At 38.8% G+C, this 21,956-nt stretch overlaps 1 protein-coding gene across 1 annotated transcript in view; it reads left to right on the top strand.

Annotated features, from left to right (window-relative positions):
- Positions 1-21,956, top strand: part of LOC121839128 (probable asparagine--tRNA ligase, mitochondrial) — a 43,804-nt gene that overhangs the window by 9,404 nt on the left and 12,444 nt on the right. The window contains 5 exon segments of the mRNA XM_042296547.1: positions 8,306-8,372; positions 9,314-9,451; positions 11,338-11,356; positions 11,359-11,434; positions 11,715-11,741. Coding sequence (XP_042152481.1) covers positions 8,306-8,372; positions 9,314-9,451; positions 11,338-11,356; positions 11,359-11,434; positions 11,715-11,741 — 327 coding nt within the window.

Here is a 21,956-nt window from a genome sequence, read left to right as displayed (position 1 = left end):
AAAACTTTATGGTTGAAAGAGATGGGGCAAAAGGACTGGGAAAATTGCTATCGATCAATAATGACAAACCTCCTGGCATTGACAACTCTGATGGAAAGCTACTGAGGATGGTAGCTGACTCTATAGCCACTCCCGTCTGTCATATCTTTAATCTGAGTCTAGAGGAAAGTCTTTGTCCTCAGGTCTGGAGGGAAGCCAAAGTCATTTCGCTAGCCAAGAGTGGTAAAGAGGCCTTTACTGGCTCTAACAGCAGACCAATCAGCTTGCTGCCAGCTCTGAACATACTGTTGGGAAAAATGGTGTTTGACCAAATACAATACTGTTTCTCTGTGAACAAATGAACAGCAGACTTTCAGCATGCTCATAGAGAAGAGGACTCAACATGTTCAGCACTGACACAAATCACTGATGATTGGTTGAAAGAAATGGATAAAAATAAGATTGTGGGAGCGATACGGTTAGATTTCAGTGCAGCCTTTGATATTATTGACCTTAAACTGTTGTTGAGAACACTTATGCGTTGTGGCTTTTCATCCTCTGCCATATTGTGGATTCAGAGCTATCTATCTAATAGAACTCAATGGCTTTTCAACCTCTGCCATATTGTGGATTCAGAGCTATCTATCTAATAGAACTCAATGGCTTTTCAACCTCTGCCATATTGTGGATTCAGAGCCATCTATCTAATAGAACTCAATGGCTTTTCAACCTCTGCCATATTGTGGATTCAGAGCCATCTATCTAATAGAACTCAATGGCTTTTCAACCTCTGCCATATTGTGGATTCAGAGCCATCTATCTAATAGAACTCAATGGCTTTTCAACCTCTGCCATATTGTGGATTCAGAGCTATCTATCTAATAGAACTCAATGGCTTTTCAACCTCTGCCATATTGTGGATTCAGAGCCATCTATCTAATAGAACTCAATGGCTTTTCAACCTCTGCCATATTGTGGATTCAGAGCCATCTATCTAATAGAACTCAATGGCTTTTCAACCTCTGCCATATTGTGGATTCAGAGCCATCTATCTAATAGAACTCAATGGCTTTTCAACCTCTGCCATATTGTGGATTCAGAGCCATCTATCTAATAGAACTCAATGGCTTTTCAACCTCTGCCATATTGTGGATTCAGAGCCATCTATCTAATAGAACTCAATGGCTTTTCAACCTCTGCCATATTGTGGATTCAGAGCCATCTATCTAATAGAACTCAATGGCTTTTCAACCTCTGCCATATTGTGGATTCAGAGCCATCTATCTAATAGAACTCAATGGCTTTTCAACCTCTGCCATATTGTGGATTCAGAGCTATCTATCTAATAGAACTCAATGGCTTTTCAACCTCTGCCATATTGTGGATTCAGAGCTATCTATCTAATAGAACTCAATGGCTTTTCAACCTCTGCCATATTGTGGATTCAGAGCCATCTATCTAATAGAACTCAATGGCTTTTCAACCTCTGCCATATTGTGGATTCAGAGCTATCTATCTAATAGAACTCAATGGCTTTTCAACCTCTGCCATATTGTGGATTCAGAGCTATCTATCTAATAGAACTCAATGGCTTTTCAACCTCTGCCATATTGTGGATTCAGAGCTATCTATCTAATAGAACTCAATGGCTTTTCAACCTCTGCCATATTGTGGATTCAGAGCCATCTATCTAATAGAACTCAATGGCTTTTCAACCTCTGCCATATTGTGGATTCAGAGCCATCTATCTAATAGAACTCAATGGCTTTTCAACCTCTGCCATATTGTGGATTCAGAGCCATCTATCTAATAGAACTCAATGGCTTTTCAACCTCTGCCATATTGTGGATTCAGAGCTATCTATCTAATAGAACTCAATGGCTTTTCAACCTCTGCCATATTGTGGATTCAGAGCTATCTATCTAATAGAACTCAATGGCTTTTCAACCTCTGCCATATTGTGGATTCAGAGCTATCTATCTAATAGAACTCAATGGCTTTTCAACCTCTGCCATATTGTGGATTCAGAGCCATCTATCTATTAGAACTCAATGGCTTTTCAACCTCTGCCATATTGTGGATTCAGAGCTATCTATCTAATAGAACTCAATGGCTTTTCATCCTCTGCCATATTGTGGATTCAGAGCCATCTATCTAATAGAACTCAGAGGGTTTTGTGTAATGGAAGCTTCTCTAATGTCAAACATGTAAAGTGTGGTGTACCACAGGGCAGCTCTCTAGGCCCTCTACTCTTTTCTATGTTTACCAATGACCTGCCACTGGCATTAAACAAAGCCTGTGTGTCCATGTATGCTGATGATTCAACCATACACGTGTCAGTAACCACAGCTAATGAAGTCACTGAAACCCTTAACAAAGAGTTGCAGGCTGTTTTGGATTGGGTGGCCAGTAATAAACTGGTCCTGAACATCTCTAAAACTAAGAACATTGTATTTGGTACAAATCATTCCCTAAGTTCTAGACCTCAGCTGAATCTGGTAATGAATGGTGTGGCTGTTGAACAAGTTGAGGAGACTAAATTACTTGGTGTTACCTTAGATTGGAAACGGTTCTAGTCAAAACATATAGATTCAATGGTTGTAAAGATGGGGAGAGATCTGTCTGTAACAAAGAGATGCTCTGCTGTTTTGACACCACACTCCACAATGCAAGTCCTGCAGGCTCTAGTTTTGTCTAATCTTGATTATTGTCCAGTCGTGTGGTCCAGTGCTGCAAGGAAACACCTAGTTAAGCTGCAGCTGGCCCAGAACAGAGCGGCACGTTTTGCTCTTCATTGTAATCAGAGGGCTGATAGAAATACTGTGCATGTCTCAGTCTCTCTTGGCTAAGAGTTGAGGAGAGACTGACTGCATCACTTCTTCTTTTATAAGAAACATTCATGTGTTAAATATTCCTAATTGTTTGCATAGTCAACTTACACACAGCTGTTACACACACACTTAACCCAGCAGACATGCCACCAGAGGTCTTTTCACAGTCCCCAGGTCCAGAACAAATTCAAGGAAACATACAGTATTACAGAGCCATTACTGCATGGAACTCCCATCTTATATACATCCCTTCTTCCTTCCATCTCATACTGCTCAAATAAACAGCAAACCTGGTTTAAAAAAAACAGATAAAGCAACACCTCGCGGCACAACGCCTCTCCCCCATTTGACCTAGATATGTTGTATTTTTTATTTATTTCCCCTTTATTTAACCAGGTAGGCCAGTTGAGAACACCTTTATTTAACCAGGTAGGCTAGTTGAGAACACCTTTATTTAACCAGGTAGGCTAGTTGAGAACACCTTTATTTAACCAGGTAGGCTAGTTGAGAACACCTTTATTTAACCAGGTAGGCTAGTTGAGAACACCTTTATTTAACCAGGTAGGCTAGTTGAGAACACCTTTATTTAACCAGGTAGGCCAGTTGAGAACACCTTTATTTAACCAGGTAGGCCAGTTGAGAACACCTTTATTTAACCAGGTAGGCCAGTTGAGAACACCTTTATTTAACCAGGTAGGCCAGTTGAGAACACCTTTATTTAACCAGGTAGGCCAGTTGAGAACACCTTTATTTAACCAGGTAGGCCAGTTGAGAACACCTTTATTTAACCAGGTAGGCCAGTTGAGAACACCTTTATTTAACCAGGTAGGCCAGTTGAGAACACCTTTATTTAACCAGGTAGGCCAGTTGAGAACACCTTTATTTAACCAGGTAGGCCAGTTGAGAACACCTTTATTTAACCAGGAGAGGCCAGTTGAGAACACCTTTTTAACCAGGGAGGCCAGTTGAGAACACCTTTATTTAACCAGGGAGGCCAGTTGAGAACACCTTTATTTAACCAGGGAGGCTAGTTGAGAACACCTTTATTTAACCAGGTAGGCTAGTTGAGAACACCTTTATTTAACCAGGTAGGCTAGTTGAGAACACCTTTATTTAACCAGGTAGGCTAGTTGAGAACACCTTTATTTAACCAGGTAGGCCAGTTGAGAACACCTCTATTTAACCAGGTAGGCCAGTTGAGAACACCTTTATTTAACCAGGTAGGCCAGTTGAGAACACCTCTATTTAACCAGGTAGGCCAGTTGAGAACACCTCTATTTAACCAGGTAGGCCAGTTGAGAACACCTCTATTTAACCAGGTAGGCCAGTTGAGAACACCTTTATTTAACCAGGTAGGCCAGTTGAGAACACCTTTATTTAACCAGGTAGGCCAGTTGAGAACACCTTTATTTAACCAGGTAGGCCAGTTGAGAACACCTTTATTTAACCAGGTAGGCCAATTGAGAACACCTTTATTTAACAAGGTAGGCCAGTTGAGAACACCTTTATTTAACAAGGTAGGCCAGTTGAGAACACCTTTATTTAACCAGGTAGGCCAGTTGAGAACACCTTTATTTAACCAGGTAGGCCAGTTGAGAACACCTTTATTTAACCAGGTAGGCCAGTTGAGAACACCTTTATTTAACCAGGTAGGCCAGTTGAGAACACCTCTATTTAACCAGGTAGGCCAGTTGAGAACACCTTTATTTAACCAGGTAGGCCAGTTGAGAACACCTTTATTTAACCAGGTAGGCCAGTTGAGAACACCTTTATTTAACCAGGTAGGCTAGTTGAGAACACCTTTATTTAACCAGGTAGGCCAGTTGAGAACACCTTTATTTAACCAGGTAGGCTAGTTGAGAACACCTTTATTTAACCAGGTAGGCCAGTTGAGAACACCTTTATTTAACCAGGTAGGCTAGTTGAGAACACCTTTATTTAACCAGGTAGGGTAGTTGAGAACACCTTTATTTAACCAGGTAGGCTAGTTGAGAACACCTTTATTTAACCAGGTAGGCCAGTTGAGAACACCTTTATTTAACCAGGTAGGCCAGTTGAGAACAAGTTCTCATTTATAACTGCGACCTGGCCAAGATAAAGCAAAGCAGTTCAACACAAACAACAACACAGAGTTACAGATAAACAAACATACAGTCAATAACACAATAGAAAAATGTATATACAGTGTGTGCAAATGTAGAAGATTAGGGAGGTAAGGCAATAAGTAGGCCATAGAGGTGAAATAATTACAATTTAGCATTAACACTGGAGTGACAGATGTGCAGATGACGATGTGCAAGTAGAGATACTGGGTTGCAGAAGAGCAAATAAACAAACAAAAAACAATATGAGCTATTTACAGATGGGCTAGGGTACAGTGATCTGTGAGCTGCTCTGACAGCTGGTGCTTAAAGATAGAGAGGGAGACATGAGTCTCCAGCTTCAGTGATTGTTGCAATTCGTTCCAGTCATTGGCAGCAGAGAACTGGAAGGAAAGGTGACCAGAGGTGTTGACTTTGGGGATGACCAGTGAGATATACCTGCTGGAGCACGTGCTCCATGGGTGTTGCTATGGTGAGCAGAGATAAGGTGGGGATTTACGTAGCAAAGACTTATAGATGACCTGGAGCCAGTGGGTTTGGAGACGAATATGTAGCGAGAGCCAGCCGACTAGAGCATACAGGTCTCAGTGGTGGGTAGTATATGGGGCTTTGGTGACAAAACGCATGGCTCTGTGATAGACTGCATCCAATTTGCTTAGTAGAGTGTTGGAGGCTATTTTTTAAATGACATCGCCGAAGTCTTGGGTGGCGGCAAGTAGCCTAGTGGTTAGAGTGTAGAGGTGGCAGGGTAGCCTAGTGGTTAGAGGGTAGAGGAGGCAGGTAGCCTAGTGGTTAGAGTGTAGAGGTGGCAGGTAGCCTAGTGGTTAGAGTGTAGAGGTGGCAGGGTAGCCTAGTGGTTAGAGTGTAGAGGTGGCAGGGTAGCCTAGTGGTTAGAGTGTAGAGGTGGCAGGGTAGCCTAGTGGTTAGAGTGTAGAGGTGGCAGGGTAGCCTAGTGGTTAGAGTGTAGAGGTGGCAGGTAGCCTAGTGGTTAGAGTGTAGAGGTGGCAGGGTAGCCTAATGGTTAGAGTGTAGAGGTGGCAGGGTAGCCTAGTGGTTAGAGTGTAGAGGTGGCAGGGTAGCCTAGTGGTTAGAGTGTAGAGGTGGCAGGGTAGCCTAGTGGTTAGAGTGTAGAGGTGGCAGGGTAGCCTAGTGGTTAGAGGGTAGAGGTGGCAGGGTAGCCTAGTGGTTAGAGGGTAGAGGAGGCAGGTAGCCTAGTGGTTAGAGTGTAGAGGTGGCAGGTAGCCTAGTGGTTAGAGTGTAGAGGTGGCAGGTAGCCTAGTGGTTAGAGTGTAGAGGTGGCAGGTAGCCTAGTGGTTAGAGGGTAGAGGTGGCAGGGTAGCCTAGTGGTTAGAGTGTAGAGGTGGCAGGGTAGCCTAGTGGTTAGAGGGTAGAGGAGGCAGGTAGCCTAGTGGTTAGAGTGTAGAGGTGGCAGGTAGCCTAGAGGGTAGAGGTGGCAGGTAGCCTAGTGGTTAGAGTGTAGAGGTGGCAGGGTAGCCTAGTGGTTAGAGTGTAGAGGTGGCAGGGTAGCCTAGTGGTTAGAGGGTAGAGGTGGCAGGTAGCCTAGTGGTTAGAGGGTAGAGCTGGCAGGTAGCCTAGTGGTTAGAGTGTACAGGTGGCAGGGTAGCCTAGTGGTTATAGCGTTGGACTAGCAACCGGAAGGTTGCAAGATCAAATCCCCGAGCTGACATGGTAAACATTTGTCGGTCTGCCCCTGAACAGGCAGTTAACCCACTGTTCCTAGGCCGTCATTGAAAATAAGAATTTGTTCTTAATTTTAACTGACTTGCCTTTTTAAATAAAGGTCAAATAAAAAAAATAATATTGGCATAAGGGAGAGGCATGTGTAGCCGAGTGATCATAGGGTCCAATGAGCAGCACTAGGTAAGTCAGGGAGCCGTTCGGTAGTCACTACTATGCTAGGCGAGCTGGAGACACGGCGATTCAGACAGCTAGCGGGCCGGGGCTGGCAGATGGGCCTCCAGGGACGTCGCAACGGAAGAGCCTGTTGAAACCACCTCGGACGATTACGTCGGCAGACCAGTCATGATCAGTCATGATGGGGCTCCGTGTCGGCAATAAAGGGTCCAGGCAAAAGAGGTATTGTAGCCCAAGAATTAGCTGATAGACCTCTTCGGGTAGCCGGGAGATGAGCCTAGCTCGAGGCTAACTGATGCTTGCTTTGGAACAGAGGCGTTAGCCAGCAGTAGCCACTCGGTTGCAGCTAGCTAGCTGCGATGATCCGGTGTAATGGTCCAGAGCTTGCGGTAGGAATCCGGTGAAGCGATAGAGAAAAAGCAGTCCGATATACTCTGGGTTGATATACTCTGGGTTGATATGCTCTGGGTTGATATGCTCTGGGTTGATATACTCTTGGTTAATATACTCTGGGTTGATATGCTCTGGGTTGATATGCTCTGGGTTGATATGCTCTGGGTTGATATGCTCTGGGTTGATATACTCTTGGTTAATATACTCTGGGTTGATATGCTCTGGGTTGATATACTCTGGGTTGATATACTCTGGGTTGATATACTCTGGGTTGATATACTCTGGGTTGATATGCTCTGGGTTGATATACTCTGGGTTAATATACTCTGGGTTGATATGCTCTGGGTTGATATGCTCTGGGTTGATATGCTCTGGGTTGATATACTCTGGGTTAATATACTCTGGGTTGATATGCTCTGGGTTGATATACTCTGGGTTAATATACTCTGGGTTGATATACTCTGGGTTGATATACTCTGGGTTAATATACTCTGGGTTGATATGCTCTGGGTTGATATGCTCTGGGTTGATATACTCTGGGTTGATATACTCTGGGTTGATATACTCTGGGTTAATATACTCTGGGTTAATATACTCTGGGTTGATATACTCTGGGTTAATATACTCTGGGTTGATATACTCTGGGTTGATATACTCTGGGTTGATATACTCTGGGTTGATATACTCTGGGTTGATATACTCTGGGTTAATATACTCTGGGTTAATATACTCTGGGCTGATATACTCTGGGTTAATATACTCTGGGTTAATATACTCTGGGCTGATATACTCTGGGTTAATATACTCTGGGTTGATATCGTATGTACTGATACAGTGGGGAGAACACGTATTTGATACACTGCCGATTTTGCAGGTTTTCCCACTTGCAAAGCATGTAGAGGTCTGTCATTTTTATCATAGGTACACTTCAACTGTGAGAGACGGAATCTAAAACAAAAATCCAGAAAATCACATTGTATGATTTTTAAGTAATTAATTTGCATTTTATTTTACGATTACATGTTGATCATTTGATATTTAACGATTACACAAGGATCATTAATATACAGTGTTTGCATAATGATCATTAATACTGTTGTTGTTATTTCCATCTCTTTGCTTCAGGATAACCTACACTGAAGCCATAAACATCCTCAACAGCAGCTCCAAGAAATTTGCTTTCAAAACAGATGTAAGTAGAGTACAGCTCTATCCTCTTTCAGAGGGAGATAACTGTAGCCTCTTTCAGAAGGAGATAACTGTAGCCTCTTTCTGGAGAATGATGCAGCCTCTTTCAGAGGGAGATAACTGTAGCCTCTTTCAGAGGGAGATAACTGTAGCCTCTTTCAGAGGGAGATAACTGTAGCCTCTTTCAGAGGGAGATAACTGTAGCCTCTTTCAGAGGGAGATAACTGTAGCCTCTTTCAGAGGGAGATAACTGTAGCCTCTTTCAGAGGGAGATAACTGTAGCCTCTTTCAGAGGGAGATAACTGTAGCCTCTTTCAGAGGGAGATAACTGTAGCCTCTTTCAGAGGGAGATAACTGTAGCCTCTTTCAGAGGGAGATAACTGTAGCCTCTTAATAACAGATGGTCAGTAGAGCTATTTTCTAGAATGTTGTACCCTGTGTATTCTGTACTGTGTCAACCTGATTCTATTTTCACACCTTAGATTCTACATTTTCGGGCATGTGTGGGGTCAAACCTTTAATCTCTCATTCTCTTTCTGCCTCTTACTCCTTCCCTCTCTCCGCTTCTCACTCTAACCCACCTCTCTCCCTACCTTCCTCTCCCTCCCTCTTTTACTGATTCTCATCCCCCTTTTGTCTCCCTCTCTCCTCCTTCCCTCTCTCCTCCTTCCCTCTCTCCTCCTTCCCTCTCTCCTCCCTCCCTCCCTCCTCCTTCCCTCCCTCCTCCTTCCCTCTCTCCTCCTTCCTTCCCTCTCTCCTCCTTCCTTCCCTCTCTCCTCCTTCCTTCCCTCTCTCCTCCTTCCTTCCCTCTCTCCTCCTTCCCTCCCTCCCTCCCTCCCTCCCTCCCTCCCTCCCTCCCTCCCTCCCTCCCTCCCCTCCCTCCCTCCCTCCCTCCCTCCTTCCCTCCTTCCCTCCCTCCCTCCCTCCCTCTCTCCCTTTTATCAGTGGGGCTCTGACTTGCAGACAGAGCATGAGAAGTACCTGGTGAAACATTGTGGCGATGTTCCTCTCTTCGTCACTGATTATCCCTATGCCCTGAAGCCCTTTTACACACGAGACAACCAGGACCAGCCTCTACACACTGTAAGGTCACGTAGCACATGAAGATCGGTCTAGTTTGAACAACACATCAGGTTGTTATTATAATAGAGAATGTGTTGTTAATGAGTCACCTGGTTATATAAAGGCAAAACCAACTCCACTCCATAGTTAAAACATTGTTTCACCTATTAAAGTTGTATGGTCAGTTGAACTGGTCCCGGTCATGTCAGTTGACCCGGTCATGTCAGTTGACCCGGTCATGTCAGTTGACCCGGTCATGTCAGTTGACCCGTTCATGTCTGTTGAACCGGTCATGTCAGTTGAACCGGTTCCGGTCATGTCAGTTGAACCGGTTCCGGTCATGTCAGTGGAACCGGTTCCGGTCATGTCAGTTGAACCGGTTCCGGTCATGTCAGTGGAACCGGTTCCGGTCATGTCAGTGGAACCGGTTCCGGTCATGTCAGTGGAACCGGTTCCGGTCATGTCAGTGGAACCGGTTCCGGTCATGTCAGTGGAACCGGTTCCCGGTCATGTCAGTGGAACCGGTCATGTCAGTTGAACCGGTCATGTCAGTTGAACCGGTCATGTCAGTGGAACCGGTTCCCGGTCATGTCAGTGGAACCGGTCATGTCAGTTGAACCGGTTCTGGTCATGTCAGTGGAACCGGTTCAAGTTGAACAGGTCATGTCAGTTGAACCGGTCCTGGTCATGTCAGTTGAACCGGTCATGTCAGTTGAACCGGTCATGTCAGTTGAACCGGTCATGTCAGTTGAACCGGTCATGTCAGTTGAACCGGTCCCGGTCATGTCAGTTGAACCGGTTCGGTCATGTCAGTTGAACCGGTTCCGGTCATGTCAGTTGAACCGGTTCCGGTCATGTCAGTTGAACCGGTTCCGGTCATGTCAGTTGAACCGGTTCCGGTCATGTCAGTTGAACCGGTTCCGGTCATGTCAGTGGAACCGGTTCCGGTCATGTCAGTGGAAGCGGTTCCGGTCATGTCAGTGGAAGCGGTTCAAGTTGAACAGGTCATGTCAGTTGAACCGGTTCCGGTCATGTCAGTTGAACCGGTTCCGGTCATGTCAGTGGAACCGGTTCCGGTCATGTCAGTGGAACCGGTTCCGGTCATGTCAGTGGAACCGGTTCAGGTCATGTCAGGTCATGTCAGTGGAACCGGTTCCCGGTCATGTCAGTGGAACCGGTTCCCGGTCATGTCAGTGGAACCGGTTCCGGTCATGTCAGTGGAACCGGTTCCGGTCATGTCAGTGGAACCGGTTCCGGTCATGTCAGTGGAACCGGTTCAGGTCATGTCAGGTCATGTCAGTGGAACCGGTCATGTCAGTTGAACCGGTCATGTCAGTGGAACCGGTCATGTCAGTGGAACCGGTTCCCGGTCATGTCAGTGGAACCGGTCATGTCAGTTGAACCGGTTCTGGTCATGTCAGTGGAACCGGTTCAAGTTGAACAGGTCATGTCAGTTGAACAGGTCATGTCAGTTGAACAGGTCATGTCAGTTGAACCGGTTCTGGTCATGTCAGTGGAACCGGTTCAAGTTGAACAGGTCATGTCAGTTGAACAGGTCATGTCAGTTGAACAGGTCATGTCAGTTGAACAGGTTCTGGTCATGTCAGTTGAACCGGTGTCATCTGTAATTTTAAATGTTCTTTCTTCCACACTTGCAGCCCAGTCATCTCCTTACGATTTAGTGGAAAAGATGACAGCCCTTTAGACACCCAGTTGTGTGTGTGTGTGTGTATATACGTGTGTGTGTGTGTGTGTGTGTGTGTGTGTGTGTGTGTGTGTGTGTGTGTGTGTATACGTGTGTACCTGTGTGTGTATACTTACCTGTGTGTGTGTGTGCCCGTGTGTGTGTACCCGTGTGTGTGTGTGTGTATACTTACCTGTGTGTGTGTGTGTGTATACTTCCCCAGGCAGCAGCAGTAGACCTATTAGTCCCGGAGTAGGAGAGATGTGTGGAGGTTCTCTGAGAGAGGAGAGACTGGACCTACTGAAGACACGTCTAGCACAGTAGGAACACACAACGTTATGAAATAACTATTTTGCAACTTTCAGATAAAAGAAAACATCTTCTAAGAAATACAGAAAACCGCATTTCATGTCCAATACATATAAACTGTATAAATACATACATATATTTACAATACAACAGACAGAAATGTGAAAAGTGGAATATTGAGTATATATATTTACACCACACAGTCATTAATATGTACACATGAAATCAACACAATTTGGTAATTGCTTGTAATTGCTCGTCTGTTAAACACACGTTATGCGTCTTCTTTAGGGCTGGTTTGGATGAGACATACGGATGGTAAGAGCATTATAATAAAGTACTTTATTTTCTACTCCGTTTTACTCTACACTGTTCTATTCTACTCTACACTGTTCTATTCTATACTGTTCTATTCTACTCTACACTGTTATATTCTACTCTACACTGTTCTATTCTATACTGTTCTATTCTACTCTACACTGTTCTATTCTATACGGTTCTATTCTACTCTACACTGTTCTATTCTACTCTACACTGTTCTATTCTACTCTACACTGTTATATTCTACTCTACACTGTTATATTCTATACGGTTCTATTCTACTCTACACTGTTCTATTCTACTCTACACTGTTCTATTCTATACTGTTATATTCTACTCTACACTGTTATATTCTATACTGTTCTATTCTACTCTACACTGTTATATTCTACTCTACACTGTTATATTCTATACTGTTCTATTCTACTCTACACTGTTCTATTCTATACTGTTCTATTCTACTCTACACTGTTCTATTCTACTCTACACTGTTATATTCTATACTGTTCTATTCTACTCTACACTGTTATATTCTATACTGTTCTATTCTACTCTACACTGTTCTATTCTGTTCTGTTGTATTCTACTCTACACTGTTCTATTCTACTCTACATTGTTATATTCTACTCTACACTGTTCTATTCTGTTCTGTTGTATTCTACTCTACACTGTTCTATTCTACTCTACACTGTTATATTCTATTCTGTTGTATTCTACTCTACACTGTTCTATTCTACTCTACATTGTTATATTCTACTCTACACTGTTATATTCTACTCTACACTGTTCTATTCTACTCTACACTGTTATATTCTATTCTATACTGTTCTATTCTATACTGTTATATTCTACTCTACACTGTTATATTCTATACTGTTCTATTCTACTCTACACTGTTCTATTCTGTTCTGTTGTATTCTACTCTACACTGTTCTATTCTACTCTACATTGTTATATTCTACTCTACACTGTTCTATTCTGTTCTGTTGTATTCTACTCTACACTGTTCTATTCTACTCTACACTGTTATATTCTATTCTGTTGTATTCTACTCTACACTGTTCTATTCTACTCTACATTGTTATATTCTACTCTACACTGTTATATTCTACTCTACACTGTTCTATTCTACTCTACACTGTTATATTCTATTCTATACTGTTCTATTCTATACTGTTATATTCTACTCTACACTGTTCTATTCTACTCTACATTGTTATATTCTACTCTACACTGTTATATTCTATTCTATACTGTTCTATTCTATACTGTTATATTCTACTCTACACTGTTCTATTCTACTCTACACTGTTCTATTCTACACTGTTCTATTCTATACGGTTCTATTCTACTCTACACTGTTGTATTCTACTCTACACTGTTCTATTCTATACTGTTATATTCTACTCTACACTGTTCTATTCTATACTGTTATATTCTACTCTACACTGTTCTATTCTACTCTACACTGTTCTGTTCTATACTGTTCTATTCTATACGGTTCTATTCTACTCTACACTGTTGTATTCTACTCTACACTGTTCTATTCTATACTGTTGTATTCTACTCTACACTGTTCTATTCTATACTGTTATATTCTACTCTACACTGTTCTATTCTATACTGTTCTATTCTACTCTACACTGTTATATTCTATTCTACACTGTTATATTCTACTCTACACTGTTATATTCTATTCTACATTGTTCTGTTATATTCTATTCTACACTGTTATATTCTACTCTACACTGTTCTGTTCTTTTCTATTCTACTCTACACTGTTCTATTCTACTCTACATTGTTATATTCTACTCTACACTGTTATATTCTACTCTACACTTTTCTATTCTACTCTACACTGTTCTATTCTACTCTACACTGTTATATTCTACTCTACACTGTTCTATTCTACTCTACACTGTTCTATTCTACTCTATTCTGTTATATTCTACTCTACACTGTTCTGTTCTATTCTACTCTACACTGTTCTGTTCTTTTCTATTCTACTCTACACTGTTCTATTCTACTCTACATTGTTATATTCTACTCTACACTGTTCTATTCTATACGGTTCTATTCTACTCTACACTGTTGTATTCTACTCTACACTGTTCTATTCTATACTGTTATATTCTACTCTACACTGTTCTATTCTATACTGTTATATTCTACTCTACACTGTTCTATTCTATACTGTTATATTCTACTCTACACTGTTCTATTCTACTCTACACTGTTATATTCTACTCTACACTGTTATATTCTACTCTACACTGTTATATTCTACTCTACACTGTTATATTCTACTCTACACTGTTCTGTTCTGTTCTATTCTACTCTACACTGTTATATTCTATTCTACATTGTTCTGTTATATTCTGTTCTATTCTACACTGTTATATTCTACTCTACACTGTTATATTCTACTCTACACTGTTATATTCTACTCTACACTGTTATATTCTACTCTACACTGTTCTATTCTATACTGTTCTATTCTACTCTACACTGTTATATTCTATTCTACACTGTTCTATTCTACTCTACACTGTTCTATTCTATACTGTTCTATTCTACTCTACACTGTTCTATTCTACTCTACACTGTTATATTCTACTCTACACTGTTATATTCTATTCTATACTGTTCTATTCTATACTGTTATATTCTACTCTACACTGTTCTATTCTACTCTACACTGTTCTATTCTACACTGTTCTATTCTATACGGTTCTATTCTACTCTACACTGTTGTATTCTACTCTACACTGTTCTATTCTATACTGTTATATTCTACTCTACACTGTTCTATTCTATACTGTTATATTCTACTCTACACTGTTCTATTCTACTCTACACTGTTCTGTTCTATACTGTTCTATTCTATACGGTTCTATTCTACTCTACACTGTTGTATTCTACTCTACACTGTTCTATTCTATACTGTTATATTCTACACTGTTCTATTCTATACTGTTATATTCTACTCTACACTGTTCTATTCTATACTGTTCTATTCTACTCTACACTGTTATATTCTATTCTACACTGTTATATTCTACTCTACACTGTTATATTCTATTCTACATTGTTCTGTTATATTCTATTCTACACTGTTATATTCTACTCTACATCGTTATATTCTACTCTACACTGTTATATTCTACTCTACACTGTTATATTCTACTCTACACTGTTCTATTCTATACTGTTATATTCTACTCTACACTGTTCTATTCTATACTGTTCTATTCTACTCTACACTGTTATATTCTATTCTACACTGTTCTATTCTACTCTACACTGTTCTATTCTATACTGTTATATTCTACTCTACACTGTTCTATTCTACACTGTTATATTCTACTCTACACTGTTCTATTCTATACTGTTATATTCTACTCTACACTGTTCTATTCTATACTGTTCTATTCTACTCTACACTGTTATATTCTACTCTACACTGTTCTATTCTATACTGTTATATTCTACTCTACATTGTTATATTCTACTCTACACTGTTCTATTCTATACTGTTATATTCTACTCTACATTGTTATATTCTATTCTACACTGTTATATTCTACTCTACACTGTTCTATTCTACTCTACATTGTTATATTCTATTCTACACTGTTATATTCTACTCTACACTGTTATATTCTATTCTACACTGTTCTATTCTACTCTACACTGTTATATTCTATTCTACACAGTTATATTCTACTCTACATTGTTATATTCTATACTGTTCTATTCTACACTGTTCTATTCTATACGGTTATATTCTACTCTACACTGTTGTATTCTACTCTACACTGTTCTATTCTATACTGTTATATTCTACTCTACACTGTTCTATTCTATACTGTTCTATTCTACTCTACACTGTTATATTCTATTCTACACTGTTATATTCTACTATACACTGTTATATTCTACTCTACATTGTTATATTCTATTCTACATTGTTCTGTTATATTCTGTTCTATTCTATTCTACACTGTTATATTCTACTCTACATTGTTATATTCTACTCTACATTGTTATATTCTACTCTACATTGTTATATTCTACTCTACATTGTTATATTCTACTCTACATTGTTATATTCTACTCTACATTGTTATATTCTACTCTACACTGTTATATTCTACTCTACACTGTTATATTCTACTCTACACTGTTCTGTTCTGTTATATTCTACTCTCCACTGTTCTGTTCTTTTCTATTCTACTCTACACTGTTCTATTCTACTCTACACTGTTCTATTCTGTTACTCTACACTGTTCTATTCTACTCTACACTGTTCTATTCTGTTATTCTACACTGTTCTATTCTACTCTACACTGTTCTATTCTATTCTACACTGTTCTATTCTATTCTACACTGTTCTATTCTACTCTACACTGTTATATTCTACTCTACACTGTTCTATTCTACTCTACATTGTTATATTCTACTCTACACTGTTCTGTTCTGTTCTGTTCTACTCTACACTGTTCTGTTCTGTTCTATTCTATTCTACACTGTTCTGTTCTGTTATATTCTACTCTACACTGTTCTATTCTGTTATATTCTACTCTACACTGTTCTATTCTGTTATATTCTACTCTACACTGTTCTGTTCTATTCTACTCTACACTGTTATATTCTACTCTACACTGTTCTGTTATATTCTACTCTACACTGTTCTGTTCTATTCTACTCTACACTGTTCTATTCTACTCTACACTGTTCTGTTATATTCTACTCTACACTGTTATATTCTACTCTACACTGTTCTGTTATATTCTACTCTACACTGTTCTGTTCTATTCTACTCTACACTGTTCTATTCTACTCTACACTGTTCTGTTCTATTCTACTCTACTCTACAATGTTTTGTTCTGTTCTATTCTACTCTGCACTGTTCTATTCTGTTCTATTCTACTCTACACTGTTTTATTCTGTTCTATTCTACTCTACACTGTTCTGTTCTATTCTACTCTACACTGTTCTATTCTGTTCTATTCTACTCTACACTGTTCTATTCTACTCTACACTGTTCTGTTCTATTCTACTCTACACTGTTCTGTTTTCTTCTGTTCTATTCTACTCTACTCTACACTGTTCTATTCTGGTATATTCTACTCTACACTGTTCTGTTCTATTCTACTCTACACTGTTCTATTCTGGTATATTCTACTCTACACTGTTCTATTCTGTTCTATTCTACTCTACACTGTTCTGTTCTATTCTATTCTACTCTACACTGTTTTTGTTCTGTTCTATTCTACTCTACACTGTTCTGTTATATTCTACTCTACACTATTCTGTTATATTCTACTCTACATTGTTCTATTCTACTCTACACTGTTATATTCTACTCTACACTGTTATATTCTACTCTACATTGTTATATTCTATTCTACATTGTTCTGTTATATTCTGTTATATTATATTCTACACTGTTATATTCTACTCTACATTGTTCTATTCTATTCTACATTGTTCTGTTATATTCTGTTATATTCTATTCTACACTGTTGTATTCTACTCTACATTGTTATATTCTACTCTACATTGTTATATTCTACTCTACACTGTTCTATTCTACTCTACACTGTTCTATTCTACTCTACACTGTTCTGTTCTATTCTACTCTACACTGTTCTGTTCTATTCTACTCTACTCTACAATGTTTTGTTCTGTTCTATTCTACTCTGCACTGTTCTGTTCTGTTCTATTCTACTCTACACTGTTTTATTCTGTTCTATTCTACTCTACACTGTTCTGTTCTATTCTACTCTACACTGTTCTATTATGTTCTATTCTATTCTACACTGTTCTATTCTATTCTACACTGTTCTGTTCTATTCTACTCTACACTGTTCTATTCTGTTCTATTCTACTCTACACTGTTCTATTCTACTCTACACTGTTCTGTTCTATTCTACTCTACACTGTTCTGTTTTCTTCTGTTCTATTCTACTCTACTCTACACTGTTCTATTCTGGTATATTCTACTCTACACTGTTCTGTTCTATTCTACTCTACACTGTTCTATTCTGGTATATTCTACTCTACACTGTTCTGTTCTATTCTGTTATATTCTACTCTACACTGTTATATTCTACTCTACATTGTTATATTCTACTCTACACTGTTATATTCTACTCTACATTGTTATATTCTACTCTACACTGTTATATTCTACTCTACATTGTTATATTCTATTCTACATTGTTCTGTTATATTCTGTTATATTCTATTCTACACTGTTGTATTCTACTCTACATTGTTATATTCTACTCTACATTGTTATATTCTACTCTACACTGTTCTATTCTGTTATATTCTACTCTACACTGTTCTGTTCTATTCTGTTATATTCTACTCTACACTGTTATATTCTACTCTACATTGTTATATTCTACTCTACATTGTTATATTCTACTCTACACTGTTATATTCTACTCTACATTGTTATATTCTACTCTACACTGTTATATTCTACTCTACATTGTTATATTCTATTCTACACTGTTATATTCTACTCTACACTGTTATATTCTACTCTACACTGTTCTATTCTACTCTACACTGTTCTATTCTACTCTACACTGTTATATTCTGTTCTATTCTACTCTACATTGTTATATTCTACTCTACACTGTTCTGTTCTGTTCTATTCTACTCTACACTGTTCTATTCTGTTCTATTCTACTCTACACTGTTCTATTCTACTCTACACTGTTCTATTCTACTCTACACTGTTATATTCTGTTCTATTCTACTCTACACTGTTCTATTCTGTTATATTCTACTCTACACTGTTCTATTCTGTTATATTCTACTCTACACTGTTCTATTCTGTTATATTCTACTCTACACTGTTCTGTTCTGTTCTACACTGTTCTGTTCTACTCTACTCTGTTCTGTTCTATTCTACTCTACACTGTTCTGTTTTATTCTGTTATATTCTACTCTACACTGTTCTGTTATATTCTACTCTACACTGTTCTATTCTGTTCTATTCTACTCTACACTGTTCTGTTCTACTCTACACTGTTCTGTTATATTCTACTCTACACTGTTCTGTTATATTCTACTCTACACTGTTCTATTCTGTTATATTCTACTCTACACTGTTCTATTCTGTTATATTCTACTCTACACTGTTCTATTCTGTTATATTCTACTCTACACTGTTCTGTTCTGTTCTACTCTACACTGTTCTGTTCTATTCTGTTATATTCTACTCTACACTGTTCTATTCTGTTATATTCTACTCTACACTGTTCTGTTCTGTTCTACACTGTTCTGTTCTACTCTACTCTGTTCTGTTCTATTCTACTCTACACTGTTCTGTTTTATTCTGTTATATTCTACTCTACACTGTTCTGTTCTATTCTACTCTACACTGTTCTATTCTTTTCTATTCTACTCTACACTGTTCTATTCTGTTCTATTCTACTCTACACTGTTCTGTTCTACTCTACACTGTTCTGTTATATTCTACTCTACACTGTTCTGTTATATTCTACTCTACACTGTTCTGTTCTGTTATATTCTACTCTACACTGTTCTGTTCTGTTCTATTCTACTCTACACTGTTCTATTTTTGTATATTCTACTCTACACTGTTCTATTCTGGTATATTCTACTCTACACTGTTATATTCTACTCTACACTGTTATATTCTCCTCTACACTGTTCTGTTCTATTCTACTCTACACTGTTCTGTTATATTCTCCTCTACACTGTTCTGTTCTATTCTACTCTACTCTACACTGTTCTATTCTGTTCTACTCTACACTGTTCTGTTCTACTCTACACTGTTCTATTCTGTTCTACTCTACACTGTTCTGTTCTGTTCTGTTCTACTCTACACTGTTCTGTTCTATTCTACTCTACACTGTTCTGTTCTATTCTACTCTACACTGTTCTGTTCTATTCTACTCTACACTGTTCTGTTCTATTCTACTCTACACTGTTCTGTTCTATTCTACTCTACACTGTTCTATTCTATCTACTCTACACTGTTCTATTCTGGTATATTCTACTCTACACTGTTCTATTCTGGTATATTCTACTCTACACTGTTCTATTCTGGTATATTCTACTCTACACTGTTATATTCTACTCTACATTGTTATATTCTACTCTACACTGTTATATTCTACTCTACACTGTTATATTCTGTTCTATTCTGGTATATTCTACTCTACACTGTTCTATTCTGGTATATTCTACTCTACATTGTTATATTCTACTCTACATTGTTATATTCTACTCTACACTGTTATATTCTACTCTACATTGTTATATTCTACTCTACACTGTTCTGTTCTATTCTACTCTACACTGTTCTATTCTGTTCTACTCTACTCTGTTCTGTTCTATTCTACTCTACACTGTTCTGTTCTGTTCTGTTCTATTCTACTCTACACTGTTATATTCTACTCTACACTGTTCTGTTCTATTCTACTCTACACTGTTCTATTCTGTTCTACTCTACTCTGTTCTGTTCTATTCTACTCTACACTGTTCTGTTCTGTTCTGTTCTATTCTACTCTACACTGTTCTGTTCTGTTCTATTCTACTCTACACTGTTCTGTTCTACTCTGTTCTGTTCTATTCTACTCTACACTGTTCTATTCTACTCTACACTATTCTGTTCTACTCTACACTGTTCTGTTCTACTCCGTTCTGTTCTATTCTACTCTACACTGTTCTATTCTACTCTGTTCTGTTCTATTCTACTCTACACTATTCTGTTCTACTCTACACTGTTCTGTTCTATTCTACTCTACACTGTTCTATTCTACTCTGTTCTGTTCTATTCTACTCTACACTGTTCTGTTCTTTTCTATTCTACTCTACACTGTTCTATTCTATTCTACTCTACACTGTTCTGTTCTATTCTACTCTACACTGTTCTGTTTTCTATTCTACTCTACACTGTTCTATTCTACTCTACACTGTTCTGTTCTATTCTACTCTACACTGTTATATTCTGGTATATTCTACTCTACACTGTTCTGTTCTATTCTACTCTACACTGTTCTATTCTGTTCTGTTCTACTCTACACTTCTGTTCTGTTCTGTTCTGTTCTACTCTACACTGTTCTGTTCTATTCTACTCTACACTGTTCTGTTCTATTCTACTCTACACTGTTCTGTTCTATTCTACTCTACACTGTTCTATTCCACTCTGTTCTGTTCTATTCTACTCTACACTATTCTGTTCTACTCTACACTGTTCTGTTCTATTCTACTCTACACTGTTCTATTCTACTCTGTTCTGTTCTATTCTACTCTACACTGTTCTGTTCTTTTCTATTCTACTCTACACTGTTCTATTCTATTCTACTCTACACTGTTCTGTTCTATTCTACTCTACACTGTTCTGTTTTCTATTCTACTCTACACTGTTCTATTCTACTCTACACTGTTCTGTTCTATTCTACTCTACACTGTTATATTCTGGTATATTCTACTCTACACTGTTATATTCTGGTATATTCTACTCTACACTGTTCTGTTCTATTCTACTCTACACTGTTCTATTCTGTTCTGTTCTACTCTACACTGTTCTGTTCTGTTCTGTTCTACTCTACACTGTTCTGTTCTATTCTACTCTACACTGTTCTGTTATATTCTCCTCTACACTGTTCTGTTCTATTCTACTCTACTCTACACTGTTCTATTCTGTTCTACTCTACACTGTTCTGTTCTACTCTACACTGTTCTATTCTGTTCTACTCTACACTGTTCTGTTCTGTTCTGTTCTACTCTACACTGTTCTGTTCTATTCTACTCTACACTGTTCTGTTCTATTCTACTCTACACTGTTCTGTTCTATTCTACTCTACACTGTTCTGTTCTATTCTACTCTACACTGTTCTATTCTACTCTACACTGTTCTATTCTGGTATATTCTACTCTACACTGTTCTATTCTGGTATATTCTACTCTACACTGTTCTATTCTGGTATATTCTACTCTACACTGTTATATTCTACTCTACATTGTTATATTCTACTCTACACTGTTATATTCTACTCTACACTGTTATATTCTGTTCTATTCTGGTATATTCTACTCTACACTGTTCTATTCTGGTATATTCTACTCTACATTGTTATATTCTACTCTACATTGTTATATTCTACTCTACACTGTTATATTCTACTCTACATTGTTATATTCTACTCTACACTGTTA

This window comes from Oncorhynchus tshawytscha, linkage group LG13 (assembly GCF_018296145.1).
Source record: "Oncorhynchus tshawytscha isolate Ot180627B linkage group LG13, Otsh_v2.0, whole genome shotgun sequence".
NCBI classification, from domain to species: domain Eukaryota; kingdom Metazoa; phylum Chordata; class Actinopteri; order Salmoniformes; family Salmonidae; genus Oncorhynchus; species Oncorhynchus tshawytscha.
Note: the sequence above shows the minus strand (reverse complement) of the source record. Positions and strands in the feature narration are given on the sequence as shown.